The sequence below is a fragment of the Cloeon dipterum genome, chromosome 2 (genome assembly GCF_949628265.1).
Source record: "Cloeon dipterum chromosome 2, ieCloDipt1.1, whole genome shotgun sequence".
Lineage (NCBI taxonomy): Eukaryota > Metazoa > Arthropoda > Insecta > Ephemeroptera > Baetidae > Cloeon > Cloeon dipterum.
Genome location: NC_088787.1, coordinates 2,557,111 through 2,575,859, shown reverse-complemented (window position 1 = coordinate 2,575,859; position 18,749 = coordinate 2,557,111). Strand labels below are relative to the sequence as shown.

Here is an 18,749-nt window from a genome sequence, read left to right as displayed (position 1 = left end):
TTCTGGCTGCACATCAAGCTCGTCAGTGTAGAAATATTTCAAGAGTGCATAGACAGCGTCGAAACTGTGCCCCTCGATCGTATGCTCGCTTTAATTATTTTTTAATTAAAATGAAACCAATTTGGAAAAATTTTGATACTTTGTGTGACACTCTTTCCAATCGCCAAGAAACATTGTCTTGAAGACAACACAGCGAAGTATCAGGATCGTTTTGTGAACGTGAATTTTCTTTCCGTCAACAACGAACGCAAAATCAGCAGTTTCCTGATCATCCGAAGAGCTCATAAGTATCAGATTAAACATTTAAATAAAATGAAATTACTAAATCATTGAACGCCTGTTTGAGGCAATCATTGAGTGTGTCTGTGAGTTGTTCGTTTTCTGCGTCGGGTGCAGGAGTCATCATTAGTTCATTCGGTCGCAGAGGTCGGAATGTGTTTGGCGCGAAAACTTCGTCCAGAGACGAAAACGACGTGATCGTTGGTCTCGGTATCATTTGAACTGGAACGCTTGTTTTGAATTACTGTTCTAAAAGAGAAATAAAATCCTCACTTCCGTGACGACCCCAGATGTAAATTTGATTTGATTCAGTTAATGCAGCACTTGCGTCAGAAAAAGCAGCAATATCAATAAACCTAACGATGAAAACAACGATATATATTTAATATGAATGAAAAGCATGAAAATTGAAAGTTTTCCTCACCTGCCTATAGCTGAAGAAATTATCTCCGGCAAAAAACTTTCCATTCTGGCTCCAAAAAGAGCATGACTGTTTATTTGTTTGTTTTGCCAAGAATAGACTTTTCCGTTGGTGGACAACGCAAGCGTGTGTCCATGGCCACACGAGATTTTCGAAATCGTCACTCCTTCCAATCCGGAAACTTTGACTGGGATTTTTTGTTGTTGGTTCATTTCGATTGCCATAATGCCATTGTTATTCAAACCCCAAGCGAATGCCTAAAATCAATATTTACATTTGTATCCAATAGGATTGAGACCTTAAAAATTCGTTAAATAGGGGTTAAGATGGCTACATTATTAAGATATAATAATTCATGGGTGTAGCCAGCTCTAAGCTTAAACATGATTTTACCTTACGTTGGCAATGTACAAAATTGTAGATATACAGATATCCAAACACATAACAAAACAATCTCAGATAAAAATGTATTAGCATCTGTATCTACCTTTAATCCTATTCTTCGTAACAAAAAGTAATTAAATAAAAGTAATAGTTAAATTAATACGTTTAAAAAGTTTTATATGGATTATCAAATTTGTGTAGATTAAGGTGAATAAAAACTCATCTACCCACCCACATAACAGAGGAAGGAAGGTAAAAAGTGAATCAAAGAAATTGATCTAGATTTATGTTCAGATGGCACGCCTATTTTTATGTAGGTCAAAGGACAATATTAAAAATCCATGTATCAGAACCAAGAAGAATTATATAGAATTAATGTGGCGACTCTTAAATTCATCATCATTTCCAATCATTTTATAATAAACGATCATTATTACCTCTCCGGAATCAAGGAGTGCTACGGATGTATGACTTTGGCAGGCAATCGCGGTGACAAACCTCCCAGCAAGAGGGCCTTCAACTATTGCTGGCATATTAGTGCTAACGTTGTTACCCAGTCCTAATTGCCCTTGCTGATTGTGACCAAAAGCAAAGACCTAGGTTGACCTTGAATTAATTTTATTCTTTTAATTGCATTTTCATTGGAACCTGTCCTTCTGATGTAAGAGCCAAGGTATGTGATTCGCCACAGGCAACCTGCACAACCTTTTTCCCCTCCAAAATTCCTGATATTTTGGTTGGAATAATCGTATCTTGATTTGTTCCCAGTCCTAGCTGGCCATGATCATTTGCTCCCCATGCGAAAACCGAGCCAAGAGATGAAATCGCAAAGATCGAGTTTCTTTTACTGATTTCTAGACCTTTATTTTGAAAAAACATTATGGAAATATGTACTGGCCCAGGTAAAATAGAAAATTTTTATGTTTACCATGCATATTTTGTCCACACAAAACGTCTATTTTTCGCTGCGAAGAATAACCAGCTATATATGACATAGCCTCCTCTTCAAAACTATAGAATGCGGAATGAGCCTGGTCATAAGTTTCATTTCTTGAAGGATCAAATGATTGCTGGGTTCTTGTTGTTAGGTAGGGAATTGTGTCACATCCATTCAAAATTTGCACGGATGCAAAAACCTCGTCTTCCGCTGTCACATATAACGCACTGGTCGGAGGACTTGAGTATTCTGTCGCTAATTTTGTCGCTATAATACAGTTCAAAAGAAAATCTTAGTTAGAAAGGAACCGAAATACTGTGTTCTTGCGAGCAAACAGGGGTGACCACGATCACATATCATGAGATCTGGCAGCCTGGATATTTGCAGAAAATCCATTTATATGTATAGATATAAATATGTTAGAGCTCCTCCGAATATTAAAAAAAGAACAGTATTATATATTCAAATTAATGTAAAATAAAAATTTTTTACTCACGGAAAACGCGTGCTAGTCGAATGCTCCGCTTCACTTGATCGCTCAGCGAATCGAATATTTTCCATTTTTCCAGCCTGATTTGCGACATTGCGCCGATCGCGCCGATGATCCTCGCAGCGGCAAATAGCGTTTGCGACTGTGTCTTCTATCTTTAAGGTATAGCCTCTCCTTCAGGTGTAGCACGAACAACTAAGAATTCGTGTGCAATCGATAAGGATTTTAACTCCAGGTTTAAGATTAGAGTTTTTAGTTAAACAAGGACTTGAGGGCATTTAAACACAAACTTCTTTTTTAATACCAATTTGAAATACTAACCAATAAAATCGTATTTTCCTTACTTCATTGCTCAGCAGTTTATTATTCTATCCAAGCACAACACACACTGCTTTTAACAAAAATATTAATACTGGTTTGTCTGCTCTGGAGCCCCACGGTTGTCAAGCAAGCCATCGATAATTCATATACAGATAAGCAGACGCTACAATTTTTGATAAGGCTGCTACCAGAGACGCGAGTGTGCAAGAAGTCACGTGCACAGTGCACAGAAAATTAAAAGAATATCTCTTCCGATACGCCTCACCTACCCTCTTCGATGCCCCCTTAATTTTCAACTATTCCAATTTTTTCTCTTTGTGAAGCATGGACGCTCACTTTCTCTGAAACTGTTTCAAAATAAATTTAAATAGTTTATGGATTTGAAATATTGTGTAGGACCCAAGCAATATCTATAGTTTTAAATAGTCAGGGTTGCGATAGAGAGAGAGAGAGGGGGGGGGGCTCGACTCCTTGCGCCGGTGGTTCGTCTTCGTCTCCTTCGCAGTCTCTCCTCTCTCCTCGACTGTTAACTGTCCCTCCATCCCCTCGTGCACCCTGAGCGCCACAACATCGATAAATTGTTATACTTCTATTGATCGGTTGCTCCCGTCAGAGTAAACCTACCCTGACATAATATATTATATATTTATTGAATGAAACGTAAATAATGCTACGTGGTTTATTAGACAGTTTTTTAATAAAAATGTCACATTAAAACTTTTTATCATAAATTGCAGCCTCGTCAATAATAGGTGTGGCAGATGGAGGCATCGTAAAACTGTTTTCGAGATAAGATAGAAACAGACGTAAAGACGTTGCATAAATTATTGCAACCTTCATATAAAAATTGATAAGGATCAGAATCATGACACAAGCAGAGCCACAAAACGTGACTGATTGAATTAAACATTTTTAATAGTAGCTTGAAATTTACACCATAGCTTTTCAGGAAAAGACAAACGATATATCAATTTTCTACTTTTTATTCGTTAAAATAAAGCAGAATTATACAAATAACTAATATTCCATTTTTTTAACATAAACTCTTATTTCAAAAGACCAAGGATAAGAAAAGAAAATATCATTAAGCTGCAACACACACACTAATAAATTTGTATGAAGATTAAAACATAATTTTTCCAGCCGTCTTAACAGCTCTTGAAAAGATAGCCGAAAATTCAGCTCTTAAAGCCTCCTTGTTGAGCAACGCGTTGGAAGAAACCAATGGCAACTTTCTCGTTCAATTTTTTGAAACCGTCGCTTTTCACCACTGCTGTCATGTTTCGCAAGCAAAACCTAAAAACGAAGTCCTCGAGTTCCTAAAAATAATAAAATAAGCCAAACCAATTCTTTTTAGTTTATATTAAAAGTAACCTTGCTGCCAAATACAAGAGCCTTGTCGTAAATCGAAGCTGCATTTTCAGCTGTCACGCCAGATTTGATCAGTCGCACGCACTTCGTTTGAAGACTTTTCAGTTGGTAGAAGTGGGCCAGGTATAAACATTCTAATAATATTAAGAAAAAAATGTTCTCTAATACAATCACATTAATTTTATTTACCGAGAGCTTTTTCTGGCTGCACATCAAGCTCGTCAGTGTAGAAATATTTCAAGAGTGCATAGAAAGCGTCGAAAGTGTGCCCCTTAATCGTATACTCGCTATAATTATTTTGTTTTAATCAAAATGTGACAAATTAGGGAAAATTTTGATACTTTGCGTGACACTCTTTCCAATCACCCAGAAACATTGTCTTGAAGACGACACAGCGGAGCATCAGAATCGTTTTGTGAACGTGGATTTTCTTTCCGTCAACAACGGACACAAAATCAGCAGTTTCCTGTTCGTTCCAAAAGCTCATCAGTCTCAGATAAAACATTTAATTAAAATAAAATTACCAAATCATTGAACGCCTGTTTGACACAATAATGAAGTGTTTTCGTGAGTTGTTCATTTTTTACGTTGGGTGCGTCTGTCATCATTTGTTCTTTTGGCAAAGCTTCATTTGGTCGCAGAGGTCGGAATGTGTTTGGAGCGAAAACTTCATCCAGTGACGAGAAAGAAGTGACCGTTGGACACATTATCAATTTATCTTTAACAAATTGTGTATTTTCTCTGTTCTAAAAAATTAATAAAACTCTCACGTGCCGAGTAAGTAGGTCTCCAGATGTAAATTTGATTCGATTCAGTTAATGCAGCAATTACATCAGAAGAAGAAACAATATCAATAACCCTGAAGACGTAAACAATGATAATTATAACGATTATAACAATGGAAAGCATGAAAATTAAAAGTTTTTCTCACCTGCCTATAGCTGAAGCAATTATCTCCGGCAAAAAACCTCCGAACATTCGTTGGTTTTCCAAAAAATAGATTTTTCCGTCGGTAGAGAAAGCAAACGTGAACTTAGGGCCACAAGTGATTTTTGAAATCGTCACTCCTCGTCCCAATCCAGACGGGATATCTGGGATAAATCTATCTCTGTTCGTGGGGTCTATAGTTTTCCAATCCCAAACTACGACCTTAAAAGAATATATTAAAATTTTTCTAAGTTTGATAGACCTTGTAGAGGGTAAAAAGAAACGTCACAATATGGATTTTGAAGGTTTAGATCGCATGCCCTTTCTTAATTGTTGCTCAACAAGCAAAGACCCATGTATGTATTTTAACTGCCGCTGTTCAACAAAAATTTGAGAGCGCATAGTATCAGAACCTGAATTAATGTGGCGTTTCTCTTATATATTCCTTATTACCTTTCCATGTACATTAAACGATCGTTACCTCTCCGGAATCAAGGAGTGCTACGGGTATATTATTTTGGCAAGCAATCGCGGTCACAAACTTCCCCGCCAGAGGGCCGTCAACTCTTGCTGGCATATGAGTGCTAGCATTGTTTTCCCGTCCTACATGTCCCAAAAATTCGTCGGCAATTCGTCGAGTGTTAACGTTGTTTGCCCGTCCTGATTGCCCGCCGTTGTGATTGTTACCAAAAGCAAAGACCTAGGTTGACCTTGAATTGATTTCAGCTTTTAATTGCCATTTTTCATTGCAACCTGTCCATCTGATGTAAGAGCCACGCTATGGTTAACACCACAGGCAACCTGCACAACCTTTTTTCCCTCCAAAATTCCTGATATTTTGGTTGGAATATTCGTATCTTGATCCGTTCCCAGTCCTAGCTGGCCAAAATTATTTGCTCCCCATGCGAAAACCGAGCCAAGAGATGAAATCGCAAAGAACGAGTTTCCATGACTATTAGTTTCAAGATCTTGCAAAAATATTATGGAAAATTGTACTGGTCCAGGTAAAATATAAAATTTTTAATACCTTGAATTTTTTGTCCACACAGAACGTCTATTCTTGTCGGTGTTGGGTGCGGAATTGTGTCACCAGTGCCAAGACATCCATAGCAATTTGCTTCCAAGCCAAAAACCTCGTCTTGCTCCGTCACATAGGTCGCACTACCTTTCGCTATAGAATATTCCAAAGATAAATCTGAGTTAGAAGGGGACCGGAATACGGTTCTTGCGAGCAGGTAACGGTGGTAATAATGTGAATTGTTATATCTGTTCCCGCGGGCCCAGGAAAATTACCGGGTGCATTATGAGATAATCCATTTATTTAAAAACAAAATTATACGCGTCCCCAAAATATTAATGTAAATCATTGAACAAATATTGGGAAAACTGTTTAAAACTCACGAAAAACGCGTGCTAGGCGTAGGCGAATGCTCCGCTTGATTTGATCGCTCAGCGAATCAAATATTTTCCACTTTTCCAGCCTGATCTGCGACATCGCATCGACGTTCTCCAGCAGCAAAAGACGTTTCCGCTTGCCTTCTAGCTTTAAGATATCCTCTTCTTCTGGTTTATCGCGAAGAGCCAAGGATTTGTGTGTTTTATCGAAAAGGAATTTAACACCAGGTTTTAGATAAGAACGACGAGGCGCTCTGTATATGTATCACTCAAAGCTGGGTTATAAATTAACTTCAACTGATAGCAAAGAAACAATAAAAATTAATCCAATTATCAATCCAACTAACACGTATCTGATGAAGAGGTGCAAAAGGACTGATGGAAAAAATTAAACCATATATCATTAACAGCGGTGCAAGCTTAATCAACCCAAATCAAGGGCAATAAAATCCAAGCACCGCGAATTTCACTCAACATAAAACAGTGACGTATTTGAGCAAAATATCGGCCAAATATTACGAGGTGAAGGGATTCGAAATTAACGCGTAATCTTGAATCGAAAAATATCAATTTTGTAAAGGCAAGGCGAGTATTAATTATTAATCAACTATAGGGCCGTTTGACCGTCTGAAAATCGAGCAGCCTATGCAACCTGCAAGACCAATGTGACGTCAGAGGGGGGAGGGAAGGCAGGCTGCTGGCTGCTCCACCAATGAAATGAATCTGTGCTGCGACTCATTTCATTCATTTGATTGGCGGCGCTGCCAGCTGCCTGCCCCTTCCCTCGTCACTTGGGTCACGTGCCACTGTGATTGCAGAAGGTTGCATAAGAGTTGCACGATCTGCAGGCGGCCAAACGAAAATGATGAATTTGATGATTTTTATTTGGAAGTGGTCTGGAAAGATTACGAAAATGCTTGCAATTTTTTACAATAGAAATGATTTTGTAGGAAATATTCATTGGATATTTGTTTCTAGATTTTTATTTAAAATTTACACCTCTTTTGCATATTATTACTTTAACATTTAACATATTATTTTGAACTGTCAACACTCCCCTAAATCGTGAACACACTGTTTGCCAGAAATATTAAGTTTTAAAGCGGGTTGTCAAGGCGAGACACAGTGACAGTAGGTATGACGCTGCTCTTTCTGATAACTTTTATGATAAGACGGTATTATCAGAAGGGTATAAAATGAATTAAAAACAGGAGTAAAAAACCCGAAAAATCAATTTATTTAATTCTAAACTATGCAAGTAAAAAAAAATTAATTCCAAGACCAAATCCAGAAATAATTATCATTTAATGAAGCCTCCCTCTTCAGCAACACGTTGGAAGAAATCTCTGATGATCTTTTCTCCCAGTGATTTGAAACTGTCGCTTTTCACAACAGCAGTCAGATTTTCCATGCAGAAGCTAAACACAAAAGCCTCCAGCTCCTATTTAATTTTAAATTCAATGTAAAAGTGGAAAATCCTTATTTGTTTTAAACAAAATACCTTGGCGCTGAGCAAGAGTGCTTTGTCGTAAACCAAAGCTGCATTTTCCACTGTCAACCCAGCTTTGATCAGCTTCTCGCACTTCATTTGAAGATCATTCAGATGGTAGAAGTGGGCCAAATCAATTACCTCTAAAAATTAATTAGATAAAATTTTATGCTGAAATTCTTGTTAAAATTTTTAACCAAGGGCCAAATTTGGATGAACGTCCAGCTTGTCCGTGTAGAAGTATTTCAAAAAGGCGTTAAAAGCCGCAAAGGAGTGCCCCTCGATTTTTTGCTCACTAAAATTAATTTAAATTGAATAAAAGTTAGAATTCAGGGCGATGTCACCTGGCTTTACTCTCCTTCCAATCACCCTGGAACATCGTCTTGAAGACCGCACATCGCAGCATCAAAATGCATTTGTGCACGTGGATTTTGTTTTCCTCTACGATGAACGTAAAGTCTGAAATGTCCTGTTCACGCGAGTAAAACATTTTGTAATTCCTAACAAAATTAAAATTATTACAGGATTATTGAAGGCCCGTTTGAGGCATTCGTCGAGAGTGTCCTTCATTTTTAATTCTTCTGAATAATCCTCTTTCGGGCGCAAAGGTCGGAATGTGTCAGGAGCGAAAACGTTGTCAAAGGACGAATGCGAAGTGACCGTAGGACTCGTGATATTTTGCCCTGTGGATTTTCGTGCTGAATTTCTCCAAAATCATTTAATAAATAAATAAATTCGCACCATTGTATTGTCCCCAGACGTAAACCTGATTTGACTCGGTTAACGCAGCACTCGAGTTGGCAAAAGCAGCAATTTCCTTCACTCTATATATACGGGAAGGAATTAAATTTTTTTCTAAAGATGAGACTTGAAATAAAGAGAACCCCGACCTGCCTAGAGATGCCGGAATTATTTCTGCAGTGGCTTTTGGCTCATCCGCGCTTTCGATTCCCAGCTGGCCGGAACAGTTGTTTCCCCAGGCGTAAATTTTTCTGTCATTGGACAAGGCAAGGAAGTGATTACTTCCGCATGAAATCCTGGAAATCGGGACTCCTTCCAGGCCGAGCACTTGTAGCGGAAACGTGATAAACGTGTCATCAATTTGTGCGCCCCAAATGAAAACCTTGATTTTAACAACATTTAAAATTAAAAGACCGTCTTTCATGAAGTTTCTGAGCACACGAATCGATTCCTCAGGGTCGAATTAGGTAAAGTTGACATTTTTGCCGACCAAAAAGTGCAGCGTGACGTGCGAATGTTTTTTCCCGCCAAAACAAATGAATGCGAGAAGTGCGCACGCGTCACAGCTGGTTTGAGAGCACTTGCGAGAAACCACCTGTCAGATCGAGCCAGCTCTCACGCATGCGCGCTTCTCGCATTCAAATTGTTTTGGCGGGAAAAAAAAGTTCGCACGTCGCGCTGCACTTTAAGAAGGAAAAACATCCGTTTTACCTAATTCGACCCTCAGGAATCGATTGGTGGCTCAGAAACTTCATCAAACAGACGTTACCTCTCCAGTTTTGAGAAGTGCTAATGATCCATTTCGTCGACAAGCAATTGCGGTGACGAAGCTGCCAGCCAGCAGACCTTCAACTTTCCGCGGAAATAAAGAACTCATGAGGAAGTTGCCTTCCACTCCTAATCCTAACTGTCCGTAAGAGTTGTAGCCAAAAGCGAAAACCTTAAATAAAATATAAATTTATCCGCGATCTCTATATATGACTCACAAAATGTTAAAATAATTAAAATCTATGTAAAACCTGTCCATCTGATGTAAGAGCCAAAGTATGGATTTCGCCACAGGCAACCTGCACAACAGTTTGTTCCTCCAATTTTCCTGTTATTTTGGTCGGAATATTCGTCTGTCGGTTCGTTCCAAGTCCGAGCTGCCCGCAACCATTTGCTCCCCACGCGAAAACCGAGCCGGAATCGGAAATCGCGAACACCGAGAATCTTTGACTGTATTCAAGACCTTTATATTTCATTAAAATATAATTTATCACGAGGCTGAAATTAATTTTATGCCTTCAATTTTCTGTCCGCACAAAGCGTTGATTCTTTGGGGCTCTCCTAGTCCTGGGGAACTGTCTTCGCCCGTGCCCAAACACCAAAAATCATTTTGTCCCAAGCCGAAAACCTCGTCGTCTTTTGTCGCGAAAATTGCACTGCCCCCGCCATCTTAATTTATGGTAAAATTTAAACTGGATTAAATATAAAATATAGTTTAGGTGCTCACTGAAGACGATTGCAAGACGGATGCTGCTCTTCACCTGGTCGCTGAGCGACGCCAATATTTTCCAGCTGTCCGAGAACATGACAGCGCATCTAAAAATCCTCAGCCGTGAATGTGTGCGGCAAGACTGTTAAGAGAGGCGCATCACGAGATAAAAACTAATCAGAACCGCAAGCAAACAATTTTCAGATAATAAATCTGGATGTGTGTAATAATCAAGAGATAATAAATTGCTGATAGGACAGTTCTTAAATATAAATAAAAAATTAATCCTCGATTTTTCAGAGAAGTAATTTTGTGGGCAGATCAAAAAGCATTTCCTAGGCATCCTCTTGATGGCTTCGAAAAGGTTAAAATTGCATATTTTCTAAAAGTTCTCGAGTTTGCAGCTTCAACAGTGTGCAGATCTTGCAGATCGAGTCAATACAGTTCCCGTCAGGCGTCCTAAAAGCGGCTTCTTATGGGAATTTCATGACATCAATCCTTTAGGGCCACCCTGACACCAGGGTTTGACTTCTCACCTGTTCTGATGGTCTCATCTGACATCAGGGGGACTCAAAGTATGTTCTAAAGGTAAAACTGTACCATACATGCAATTAAAAATATCCTTTTTTCATATAATTAAAAAAATTAGGGCCCTTTTTGATAAAAAAATCAATTTTTTAAATATATAAACTCCAAAATCACTCAAATTATAATTTTTCTAAATTCTTTGCCGGCTAAATAGGCATCTATTGGCTCAAAATTTGTCGTTCTAGCATCGTTAAAACTCGAGCTATTCATGATTTTGTGACCGTTGGATAATTAACAATTTTTATAAAATCTATCAACTAGAAAAATTGAAACAGCATTCGTTGGTCTTGCGCAGAGAATTGCTAACTTTATTAATACATAAGTCTGGATTACAATAATTATTAATTGCGGCATAGAGCCGTATTTTCGTAGCGTCAGCGGCGATCGAAGAGAATTTGTTGCGAGTCAAAATGGTAATGATATGAAGTGGGATATTGATTATTTTCAGCTATAAGTCGACTACGGTACAATATAATTACTCGATATCTGGCTTTTGATTCCAAAACACGCGTGTCTTACTCACATAATCGATTTCCACACGTGCTACAGCAGGAAAAATTATTATTTTTTAGGGATTTAACGCAAAATTCATTATCACAATGAAGAATATTTCCGAAATTGCATGACTGAAAGAATAATTTAGTACAGATTAATTGTTTATTGTATATTATGCAGATTCAACCGTGAATTCTGTATTTTTTATAATTTTATTTGGTCAATTTTCATATTTAATCGATTCTTCGGAAATGACGTGTTCAATTTTATCGGTTTTAGAGCCATTGCGGGGAATTTTTCCTTAGGTTTGGTGTCACAAATCGCGTCAGGGTGTCTCATGGTCAGGTCTTCTAGGGTTGCGAGGCCATCCGCATGCGTGCCGACTCGCGTGACTTGTTGTGTACCTCGGCCGTCCGCAGGGTGATCCCGAAAATGTCCTCGTGGTAGCGGTTTTCGTCCTAAAAAAGGAATAAATATGATTAATAATCAACTTATTAATTTGGCATTTTGGACTTGTAAAATAGTGAAAATATTCAAATTAGAATGCCTAATTAGCAAATTTTTGAATTAAAATAAAGTTCAACACAGTTGGTCCCCTCTCTACCACTGGAGGTACATTTGTAAATGAATTATAACTCTGCCGTACCCTTAATAGCAACATGTAGGTTTCAACAGCGCTGTCACTCATGCCACCGTGCACCCTGATGATCTCCTTCAGGGTCCGGTAAACGTGCTCGGCCATGGTGCAGTCGCCGCACACGTAAAAGTGGCCCTTCTGCACCACGATCTGCTTGTAGATGGCAGCACCCTCTGTCCGAATCAAATCCTGCACGTACGTCTGCGGAGAAAAACGAGTGTCTTTAAGTCTTTAACCCTGACGAGACGCCATTTAATTTTATCTAACCTTTGGAATGGTGGTCTCCCTGGAGAGTGCGAGGAAGACCCTTTGGAGGACGTTGGCGGCGAGCATGTCCTGCTTCTCTCCGGCGTACAAATCGAGTTCCTTGTTCCTGCAGCCGAAGAAGAGCCACATGTTGCCGGCCTTGCTGGTCTTCTCCAGTTCGGCCCTGCGGTGCTCCCAGAAGCCGCGGAAGGGCGCGATGCCCGTGCCAGGGCCCACCATGATGATCGGACGCATCGGGTCCTCCGGCATGTGGAAGCCTGGCGCGCTGCAAAGAAGAGGGGAATTTCGGAAGGTGGTGCAATCAAAGGAGGCGTCGTACCTTCGGACGAACACGTGCAGCAGCTCGCCTGGCGAACAGTCTTTCAAGTAGTTGGAACACACTCCGTAATGCATCGGGCCTCCACCACCTGAGGAAATTAATAATTTTTCGGGTTAAAATTGTGGAGGGGAAAATCAGGGTCAGGTGAATGCCATCATTGATTATCCTATTTATTAGTATCTTTTAATTTACTGATTAAAGTAGGGTGATGGAGAGTGACGGTTTGATTTTCGAATTAAAAGATGACGGACTACCCTGAATAAGTCAGGTCCCTGTGATTTTTTTTTAGTTGGATTTGAATTCAAAGGTAAGAGAGAATATTCATATGCTAGGTAATTCAAAGTCAACTGTCGACTACTGAAGGGGAAATTCATGTCTCAGGATAAGGTAGACACGCCATTTTGGTTTCACAGTTCAGATAGAGATTCGACTCAGGTGTCAGGGAAGGTAAGGAAACTGGACAGAGATAGATGATTTAACGCATCGAATAATCCCGGCAAAAAATTGGATATCCTTCAGGATATCCGGATAAAATACTTTTTAACAAATAGGGTGGATATCCATCTGGATATCCAAAGGATATCCGAGTATCCAAATGATATATCCAGACATCCGGACTTTTGAACAGCCTGATGTCATAGGCGGATATCCTTGGATATCCAAAGGATATCTGGGTATCCAAAGGATATCCGGATGATATACTTTTGGACAGCCTGATGTCATAGGCGGATATCCTCAGATTTCCAATTTATTTCCGGGTTTATAAACGCTTTTAAGGGGAAGTGGAGGTGTTACCCTGGGCCTTGTAGGAGACGACGGCGACGGTGATGTGGATGGCGCCGGGGTGGACGCGCGGCGAGCTGGAGATGGAGTAGAACCGCGGCTGCAGGGGGCTCAGTTGCGAGGCGAGCACCGCCGCGTCCGGCTGGCACGAGACAAACTGCTCGAGCACCTCCAGGAGGTGCGGGTACCGCCAGTGGCGCCAGTCTTCGTACGCGCCAGGCTCCTGCGCGCCAACCAGAGCAAAGATTGTAGCGCCACGCCCCCTTTTTCAGACCGCCAAAAATCGACAGAACTCCGAAAAAGCAACCCGGTCAATCTTTGACCCTTTTTTACGAGATTTAATTGGATACACGTCCCCAAAAAAGGCTTAAGCTGACAAACAGCGCAAACAGTGATGAAATTTAAAGCGAATATTGCGTGAAAACGAAACATATAAGTATTCCCTTGGGATTTCTCAGTCAAAGATTAACCAACCTGAATTTAGTCGGTGAAATACCGAAATGAAATGTGATTTTCCAGAGTAAACGCATGCAGCTGATGAAAAGGTGGTCAACAAATGTCGGTCATTCGCATAATTAGTATGAAAAATTGGGACAGCACTTTGGCATAAGAATATACGTAGAGCATGCAGAACGAAGCTCGGTTGCTGGAATCAGTGCGGCGGAACTGCAAAATTTTGTTCTCGTTCGTATCGTTATTAATTCTGTTGCCGAAATTGAGAAGTAGCGCCACAAAACAGTGATGTAATATGTAAGTAACAAGAGAAAACTGGCAAACCAACACGAGAAGAGGATGAAAAAAGCAGGCATGTAACTGGCAAGTCCACAAAATTTGCAAAAAGTACCAGAGATATAATGAATCAAAGAGAGCAGAGAACGAACGAACGAATATAGAGAACGAATCGAGTGAAAAAACTGGAGAATTTCGAAAAGGGTTCTTACTATTCCTAGGCCTGCCTGAAAAACAAGATTGACTGCGATTAGTGGCGCGGCTGGGACATTGAAAGGAACAACTCTGCCTGACGCACACACAGAGGAGACAGACAGGACACGTCGAGAGAGAGATAGACAGACAGACGTGTCGGCATACGTACAGCGGCCAGTTTGTCCAGCTGCTGCTTCTCGTCAGGGTCGCGCGCGGCGCCGGCCAGCAGCCGCAGCACCGACGGCCCTGGCGGCGTCGTGATGTCCAGGTAGCGCGAGAAGAGCTCGCGCAACGAGGTCGCAGGCAGCTTCGGATGCGGGTCCCAACTCTTCAACAGCCCTGAGAAAATTCGTAGGGAGAGAAAATATTGATTAAAAATGGCAAGGGGAGGTAAATGGAGGGTTTCAGGTTGGAGGGGAAAGGGGAATGAAATTTAAATTGTTAAAGTTGAGAAATCACTCAATTAAGAAGTGTACGTTTGCACCTAATTTTTCCCTTGTTTTTCCCTCTCTTCTCCTTTACCCTTATTCCTTTTGTTCCTCCCCTCTCTTGGTTGTAACGGGGAAAAAAGGAGAATGAGATAAAAGTGCTTAAAAGATTATCAACAACAAGAAGGGGGAAGAACAAGTGGTAGATGGAGAATATGGAAAGGGAGAATCTTATGAGGGGAGGATATAAAGGTATCTGGGGGTTATGGAAAGGAGTTAATCATTTTTCAACGAATTTTATGAATAACACGCTTGAGACTCGTTCTATAAACACTAATTTATGCCTAAATGCATGTTATTTGGCCCGTGTATTTTCCCCTCCCTTCCCCTTCGTTCCTTTTGTCCCTTCCCTCTCTAGGCTTTAACGTAAAAGAGGAGAATGAGATACAAAATGATTACAAGATTATCAACAGCAAGAGGGGGGAAGAAAAAGTGGAGAATATGGATGGGAGAATCTTATGAGGGGAGGATATAAAGGTATCTGGGGGTTATGGAAAAGAGTTAAACACTTTTCAACCAATTTTATGAATAAAACGCTTGAGATTCGTTTCTAAACACTAATTTAAGACTAAATGTTTGTCATGCACTAACCATTAGGTGTCGCCTTCTCGCTGAGGGTCTGCAATTGGACTGGTTTCTCGGACCAGTCGGGTTTTGCGTTTGGCGGACGCAGCCGCTCAAGCAGCCCGTTGACCAAATCGGGTCGATTGCAGGGAAAGACACCAACATGGTCCCCAGGCTGGTAAGAGATGTTGATCGGACAAGCCAGCTCCAACAGCATCGTTGCCCTTCTACAATTTATTAAAAAAATAATAATAATCGTCCCATCCTGAAATTTACGAATTTAAACTTACGGTGAGTGTTCGCCATGCAAATTGGTCTTGGCCAGCACCTTGCAGGCGTTCACCTTTTTGTTGTGGGCACCAGTCAAACCTGCAATGTGGCTTTAGAACTCTGATTTTCTCATTATACCTAGATGCGAAATAAAGGCACGAATCTAGAGGACACACACAAAAAGAGAAACAATAAAAAACTAAAAAAGGGCAAAAAGCGGCGAGCAGCTTTTATTCTACGAATCTACACACAAAAGCGGCGGAGAAGCTTCGTAAGAAATAATAGACGGAAAACTAATAGAGGTTGTTAACACGCAGCATTCGCAGGCGTTTCTCGTGCTCGTACGCACCAGCGACGAGAGATTCGGCGGCCGGCACTTCTGCAAATCGCACCGCCGCCGGACTCAGGTTCTCCGAGCGCAGCGCCTTGGTCGCCTCGCTCAACGACGCGTCGTCGTCCAGGCAGAACGTCTCGCACGCCACCTATATAACAGCGAGAATAAATTAATATGCGTCCGCAAAAACATTTATCATCACGGGGCTGCCACTTTATTTCGCAATTAACCGAGCTTTCAAATTAGATTTGGCAGCCGCGACGAGGGTCGAGAGTCGAGAGAGTGGAGTCAAGGGCACTCACGGTGAACACCTCGCGCGCCCAGTCTCTGAAGGCCTGCTCCTGGCCGCACAGCTCGTCGCCGCACGCCAGCTTCATCATCCGCTCGCCGCCCAGCTCGCCAAGCAGGTTGTCCACGTACTTGCCGAACGCGCAGTAATTCGGGTACGCACTCGAGCCCAACGCAAACACCGAAAATCTGGTGATAATTAAGTGTTAAACAGTAATTCTGTGTTATGATTGGTCTCTTTGACAGATATGACATTTAAAATTAGTTAGAAATTGAAGATTGTAATTGAAATGTTGGAATACCGGCTGCCATTTTGAATTTTAATATCGATTTTTTGTGCAAAATCCAAAAAGGTTCAAGTAAATCGTTAAAAAGCTTCTATTCTATTTAAAAACCGTCTTTGACGAAGTTTCTGAGCACACCAATCGATTCCTGAGGGTCGAATTAGGTAAAATGGATGTTTTTTCCAACCAAAAAGTGCAGCGCGACCTGCGAACTTTTTTTCCCGCCAAAACAACATGAACGTATTTGCGAGAAGTGCGCATGCGTGAGAGCTGGCTGAATCTGACAAAGAAGTCATTCATACAGGCGGTTTCTCTGCAAGAGATCAAACCAGCTATTACGCATGCGTTCTTATTGTTTTGGCGGGAAAAAAAGTTCGCAGGTCGCGCTGCACTTTTTGGTCGGAAAAAATATATCCTCTCTACCTAATTTTACCCTAAAGAATCGAGTGGTGTGCTTAGAAACTTCGTCAAAGACGGTCTGTAACAGGCAAAGCCTAATTACATAATATTAAGAAACAAGATGGCGGACATTTTTTAATTCAGGGAATTTGTCTGTTACATTTACCGATTTTAACTGATATTTATTAATTTAAAGAGTTAATTTGAATAATTTATCAAATTCAAGTAACATATTCACGTTTTATACCGCGGCTATTTGGCCGATCGTTCGCCCCGCCCACTTTTAAATCCGTCTGCATCGCGCGCAGGAGTCAGCAGATCGGAGTGAAGTTAGCTCAAGGCGATAGTAATAAGTGCGCGCGATGCAGAGGGATGAAAAAAGTGGGCGTGGCGAATAAGCGGCCAAATTTTCGCGTCACGAACATAAACCAAGATGGCTGCCATTAAAAAATTTCAAGCCTTAAAAAGGAATTTATGGAAAAAAATAGGCGACTCGAACACCTACCTGACGTTGTTCAAAGGTCCGAAGTTGTCCTCGGACATGACGTCACTGACAGAACCGCGGAGGCTATCGAGGCGGTCGAGGGGCCGCTTCTCCACCACCTTCTCCGTGTCAACCTGGCTGTTGGCCTTGATAAACGACTTGGATGTCCCCATTCTAAAAATCAGGCATTCCCTTACTACTTCAAAGAGATAAATAATCCTCTTCTCTCGTTTGGCGTGTCACAAGTTTATCAGGAAAAATTCGAGTGAGAAACGAGCGAGCGGCTAATCGAATCAAAAGGAAATTGACGTCGCCGGCGGAATAATGGTGATTAACGAGACGCAGCGATTTATGGATTTTTCCCGCTCTCTTGTTTTGCGAAATAAAACAGAGAGACAAAAAACCTGATATTGTCTGCGTCACCGGTGGCCGTGGCCTCGTCCATTTTGATGGCGTACAAGTTCTGCGCGAACGCCTGCAATCAAACAGAATTAAATCATTGGCATTTACGGCCTTTTTTACGACAAATTTCGGCGCGAACGCAAACAAATGCGAACACACACGGTACACATAATAAAGGCCGCGAGAGCAGAGCTTTGCGTGACCGATAAAAGCTCTCGCCGCAGCCATTGAGCAGGCAGAGCGCGGCACTCACCCAAATTAGCTGTCGAATAATTAGACGGAGCCTCTCCTCGAAACTGACTAGACAACCAAGAAACTTGGTAATCAGCGCAATGAACGGGCGTAATTAGCACTGCGGCTCATTAGGAATTGCTTAATAAGGCAATGAGAAAACATTCAGATGAGCAAAAACGTTACATCACCGGGGCCGGGTCGCGATTTGTTTTGATTCTTGCCGGTCAGAAATTATATGGCATTAATTTTAAGCTCATTTTGAAGCTGTGCAGTAAACTTTGCGCATGTTTAGCATGCGCAGTATGTTTAGATCGCTTTTCAATCTCACAGGGAACCTGAAACTCTTTATTGCGCATGCGTCACGCAAATTAAAACCTTCTGCGCAGTCGAAATTCCAACCGGGGGACCGGGTTGTGATCTGTGTGGGTTCCTGTCACTCAGAATTCAATATGGTGTCGAAAAAATGGAGGCCAATCAGGAGACGTAACTTATTTTTTAGTTAAATCGGTTAGTTTGAAAAATTCACCCATTTTGAAGCTGTGCAGTAATCTTGTGCGCATCTTAAGCATGCGCAGTATGTTCAGATCGCTTCTTCATCTTACTGAAAGGCCATAACGCATCACTGCGCATGCGTGACCCAAATTAAAACCTTCTGCGCAGTCGCAATTCCCACCGGGGGCCAGGTTGCGATCTGTGTTGGTTTCCCGCCGGTCAGAATTAAATATGGCGTTGAAATAATGAAGGCCAATCAGGAGAG

At 41.1% G+C, this 18,749-nt stretch overlaps 2 protein-coding genes and 1 long non-coding RNA gene across 5 annotated transcripts in view; all 3 read right to left on the bottom strand.

Annotated features, from left to right (window-relative positions):
- Positions 1-6,068, bottom strand: LOC135937681 (uncharacterized). The gene is made up of 5 exons (XR_010574520.1): positions 5,884-6,068; positions 5,135-5,830; positions 4,728-5,062; positions 4,545-4,669; positions 1-88 (listed from the first exon to the last, which is right to left on the bottom strand). It is a non-coding gene; the product is annotated as an uncharacterized LOC135937681 (long non-coding RNA).
- Positions 6,069-8,206: 2,138 nt separating this feature from the next.
- On the bottom strand, positions 8,207-10,329 carry LOC135936062 (RCC1 and BTB domain-containing protein 1-like). The gene is made up of 9 exons (XM_065478743.1): positions 10,251-10,329; positions 10,040-10,192; positions 9,775-9,986; positions 9,525-9,695; positions 8,905-9,137; positions 8,756-8,838; positions 8,537-8,697; positions 8,359-8,483; positions 8,207-8,309 (listed from the first exon to the last, which is right to left on the bottom strand). The coding sequence occupies exons 1-9, from the start codon at positions 10,327-10,329 to the stop codon at positions 8,207-8,209; spliced, it is 1,320 nt and encodes a 439-aa protein (XP_065334815.1).
- A 772-nt stretch (positions 10,330-11,101) lies between these two features.
- Positions 11,102-18,749, bottom strand: part of Nos (Nitric oxide synthase) — a 77,071-nt gene continuing 69,423 nt past the window's right edge. For 2 of the 3 annotated variants that reach the window (XM_065478201.1, XM_065478203.1), the window contains exons 12-24: positions 17,761-17,831; positions 17,378-17,530; positions 16,204-16,378; positions 15,917-16,049; positions 15,588-15,666; positions 15,325-15,524; positions 14,415-14,584; positions 14,263-14,277; positions 13,334-13,544; positions 12,539-12,626; positions 12,220-12,484; positions 11,962-12,153; positions 11,102-11,773 (exon numbers count right to left, since the gene is read on the bottom strand). In XM_065478201.1, the coding sequence (XP_065334273.1) occupies positions 11,666-11,773; positions 11,962-12,153; positions 12,220-12,484; positions 12,539-12,626; positions 13,334-13,544; positions 14,263-14,277; positions 14,415-14,584; positions 15,325-15,524; positions 15,588-15,666; positions 15,917-16,049; positions 16,204-16,378; positions 17,378-17,530; positions 17,761-17,831 (1,860 nt within the window). In that variant the 3' untranslated portion in view covers positions 11,102-11,665. The remainder of the gene's footprint in view (positions 11,774-11,961; positions 12,154-12,219; positions 12,485-12,538; positions 12,627-13,333; positions 13,545-14,262; positions 14,278-14,414; positions 14,585-15,324; positions 15,525-15,587; positions 15,667-15,916; positions 16,050-16,203; positions 16,379-17,377; positions 17,531-17,760; positions 17,832-18,749) is intronic. The other variant, XM_065478202.1, reaches the window with a different exon arrangement.